Genomic DNA, 4,170 nt, shown 5'->3' with positions numbered 1-4,170 from the left:
AGCACCCAACGTGTTTACAGTTGCGATGTGGATTGCACGTTTGACCTCCATTGATCCGCGACACGTTCCCGTGAAGTTTCGATCACCGTTCGGTCTCGGCGACTTCTTCTGACGTGTTTGGCTGAAATCGCCGCTTCATTATTTATCGCCACTTTATTATTCCCCATTTAAGGGGAGTTGGGCTTTGACGGCTGCAATTTGCTAACGTCAACGTTAGCTGACGGGCGATAAACGCGGGTACTGCCGTTTTACAGGTTCGCGAACTTGGAGCGTTTGTCTCGTTTGCTAGGAAACATGTCCGACGTGCCGAATGAATCCAGAAAGCGCAGCAAGAAGCGATACGGCGCCGGGAATTACAGCAAGCGGTCCCGGGGCTCCGGGGAGCTCGACGTGGGCATGCAGGGGATCCTCATCACATGCAACATGAACGAGAGGAAGTGCGTCGCGGAGGCGTTCAATCTGTTGAGCGAATACGCCGACAGCCTCTACGGACCCGAGAAGGTGAGCCAAAAAATGTTTGACAGCACCCTCGAAGCTTTTTCGTTGTAAACCCTGATTTAATGCTAATATTTTTTTAAATCTTTTTTGCACGTAGAACCAAAAGGAATAGCTTCTCCTGTCTCTAAAACGCCAGCTACACAAGGACACAAACGTGATCCCTCCCTGTAGTTAATCTGGCGATTTATCTACCAAATGAAATTCGCATACCCATCTACTGCACGTGTGCTCAAAGTGCCGCTGTTTGAATTATTTTAATAGCCTAAATGAGGCTGAAATGTGATGTAGCTACTGCTGTTAAGTGGCAAAGTTTTGCTCTGATTCATCTGATGATGATTGTTTGCCTTGAGGCAAATTTGTGATATTGGGCTATACAAGTAAAACTGACTTGACTTGATTCCAGTTTGACGACCATGACACAAGTAGTAGTGAGGAAGAGAAAGGTGATGAAGATGATGTTGAGGCAGCATTGAAGAAGGAAGTGGCTCAACTGAAGGCATATAAAGAGAAACGAGAAAGGCGCTTTGAGGCCCTGGACAGCGGCGCAAACAATGTCGTCTTTATCAAGACTTTAAATCTGGGTGAATAATTTTGACAGTAAACCTGACATTTTTAATCATCAGCAATTATTCATGCAGCAAGTGTGTTGAAATCATAAGCTTGCCTTGTTTGTCTTTCCCAGAGCCTGAAAAGTTGGTGCATCATATTCTGTCTGACCTCCACACCACCAAGAAGAAAAAGTCACGTGTCATACTCAGGATGCTGCCAGTGAGAACCTTCAGTAACACAACAACTATCTATTGAACAATATTAAAGCTGGAATCTGGGATTTGCCCAATCAGCCCCCTCCCTCTGGTGAGCACTACAAATGAGGTGTAGCAGCCACTGTTGCTTGTGTGCCATCAGCTCAGCAGTAAACAATTCCCACCTTTGTGAAATAGCATCCTCAGACCAAAGCTATCACAGGCAGTCTAATGTATTACAAACTACATCAAACTATATGGGGAAGCTGTTCTACAATAACTTTGATCGTACATTTGGTAGATTTCTTGTCCAACAAAAGCATCACCATATTGTCATCATGCTTCAATTCTTCCTACCTGATGAAGAATATGTCGTGTCACCAGTGTTTGTCCTACCTGGTCAAAAAAATTCAACAGCGGTGTATGGAGTGTGTCTCCAACCATGGCAAAGATTCCAGATAGTATTATGAAACATGACTCCATGGCCTAGCTGAAAAAAATATTCTTTGAGGAGAAAAAGCCCAGATTTCAGCTTTAAGTTGATAAAAGTTATACAGTAAATGCAATATAGCAAAGCTTTGCTATGAGAACACCAGAAATCGAGATTATTTCAGACATATGTTTCACTGAAACCAGTTAATAACCTAATATGAGGTTTGCTATATATCATCAACCACATCAAGTCCCATTTTCATCTCTTGTAGGTGAGTGGAACATGTAAGGCCTTTCAGGAGGATATGGAAAAATACCTGACCACTTTCCTGGAGCCCTGGTTTAAAACCCCCAACCATGCTACTTACCAGGTTGCCTTCAAAGCCCGCAACAGCAGTCACAACAAGAGAGAGGAAATTATCAAATCAATTGCAGGTAAGCTACTGCTTGTGATTAAACTCTAGTTTACTAGCTGATGCACTTGATAAGATACAGTACCCCACTAGCTCTGATACAGTACCTCACAGAGCTCTTTGTAGCGGTTGTAAAGAATTGATGAGGCTTAAAATACCTGTCAAAGGGGCGCCCGGGTGGTGTAGTGGTCTACGCCATTGCCTACCAACATGGGGATCCTGGTTTGAATCCCCATGTTGCATCCGACTTGGTCGGGCGTCGCTACAGACACAATTGGCTGTGTCTGTGGGTAGGAAGCCGAATGTGGATATATGTCCTGGTTGCTGCACTAGCGCCTCCTCTTGTTGCTTGGGCGCCTGTCGGGGGTACTGGGGGAAATGGCGTGATCCTCCCACGCGCTATGTCCCCCTGGCGAAACTCCTCACTGTCAGGTGAAAAGAAGCGGCTGGCAACTCCACATGTATCGGAGGAGGCATGTGGTAGTCTGCAGCCCTCCCCGGATCGGCAGAGGTGGTGGAGAAGTGACCAGGAAGGCTCGGAAGAGTGGGGTAATTGACTGGATACAATTGGCGAGAAAAAGGGGAGAGGGAAAAATCTGCCAAAGTTACTGTGGCACTTCCATTCAACTTTTCCTTCCCTACTGTATAAGTTGTTTCAAATTACCATTTGAAGGCTCCAGTTAGTCAGAATTTTCTTTTGATGATTTTAATAATGCAGCAGTGTGCACCCAACCTCTCACCACCTTGTCTTCCTTTAATATCCTTGTCCTTTAATTGTCTATTGAACAATACTCCGCAAAGTACCATATTATGGTCTTCATTTGACTGAAATTTTCATTTGCTCTGCCACTACTGCAGGTCTCGTGGGGAAGCTCAACCCAAAGAACAAAGTGGATCTCACCAACCCAGAACTTACAGTCATTGTGGAGGTCATCAAGGTTGTGTGTTGCATCAGCGTGGTACCAGACTACACACTGTATAGGAAGTACAATGTCCAGGAAGTAGTGAAAGAGGACACATCCAAGCCTGAGGTTACCACAGCAAAAAATGACACAAGTGTGACTAACCCACAAGAGGCACAGGAAGTAGTGAGGACAGATCAAGAGGAGAAGCAAAATAATGAAGAGGAGGGTGAGAATGTGCCAAAGACTGACAAACAAGTTGAAGATGATAAGGTATAGGGAAAAAACAACTCTTTAAATAATATAGTGTCAGCTGGTGAGCTATTCAAAAACTTGCCTCTAAAGCCTCTGATAGCCTCTGTTGTAATGGCTAGATCTTGGCAATGTTTTGCTTGTGTCAGTTTTATTGTCCTATCAGTGTTCAAGGGGGAAGATATTGAGGGTAAAAAAAAAAATCCAAACGTTTTTATTGGTAGGTCAAGCCAATACTTGAATGAAAGCCATTGTGAATTGATATGAATGAATCCCTCACCATTTTTCTGATTTACTATGCTGCCAACTGACAAATTGTTGTTTTTCAGAACTTTAAAAAGCCTTTTTTAACTTAGTTTTATTTTTGGCATGTTCTTGTTAACAAAATGTGTTTGTTTAGGAGGATCTGTATTCTCCTGTAATCACAGTTTTACAAGTTACATTCTCCAAAAGTCAAATTGTGAAACTAATGTGTTTTTTTATAGAGAAGTGTAACTTTCCAAAACTGAATTAAAGTTGCCAGTGTGTTTGACTATTTTTTTTACATTTTTTTTTTTGCTCACTTTTCCTTCTTACCCATTGTTTAAGGATATTTCTGGGTTACAGAAAGGTGGTACTGAAGGAAGGGAAGACATGGGTGGCAACATATAGAGGATCGTACCTGATAAGATCACAAAAACAACATGGTGCTCCACAGATTTCCTAATAGCTCACTTTCTCATCATCTCATCTCGTCTTCAGCCACTTTTCCGGGGTCGGGTCGCGGTGGCAGCAAGCTAAGTAGGGCACTCCAGACGTCCCTCTCCCCGGCTCACTTTCTCATAGAAGCAACGTTTCCTACATTTCATATGAGACGGTACACTAATGAGCCAAAACATGACCACTCATGGGTGAAGCGAATAACACTGACCATCTCCAAACAAGGGCATA

General features: G+C 43.4%; 1 protein-coding gene across 1 annotated transcript; it reads left to right on the top strand.

Moving 5' to 3' along the window:
* thumpd1 (THUMP domain containing 1) lies at nt 1–3,757 on the top strand. Its single transcript, XM_056280718.1, has 5 exons — nt 1–501; nt 902–1,079; nt 1,181–1,266; nt 1,946–2,108; nt 2,945–3,757. The coding sequence occupies exons 1-5, from the start codon at nt 295–297 to the stop codon at nt 3,265–3,267; spliced, it is 957 nt and encodes a 318-aa protein (XP_056136693.1). The 5' UTR covers nt 1–294; the 3' UTR covers nt 3,268–3,757.
* Nucleotides 3,758–4,170: the final 413 nt, after the last annotated feature.

Source organism: Lampris incognitus, chromosome 5 (assembly GCF_029633865.1).
Source record: "Lampris incognitus isolate fLamInc1 chromosome 5, fLamInc1.hap2, whole genome shotgun sequence".
Taxonomy (NCBI): domain Eukaryota; kingdom Metazoa; phylum Chordata; class Actinopteri; order Lampriformes; family Lampridae; genus Lampris; species Lampris incognitus.
This window is presented reverse-complemented; position numbering and strand designations above follow the sequence as displayed.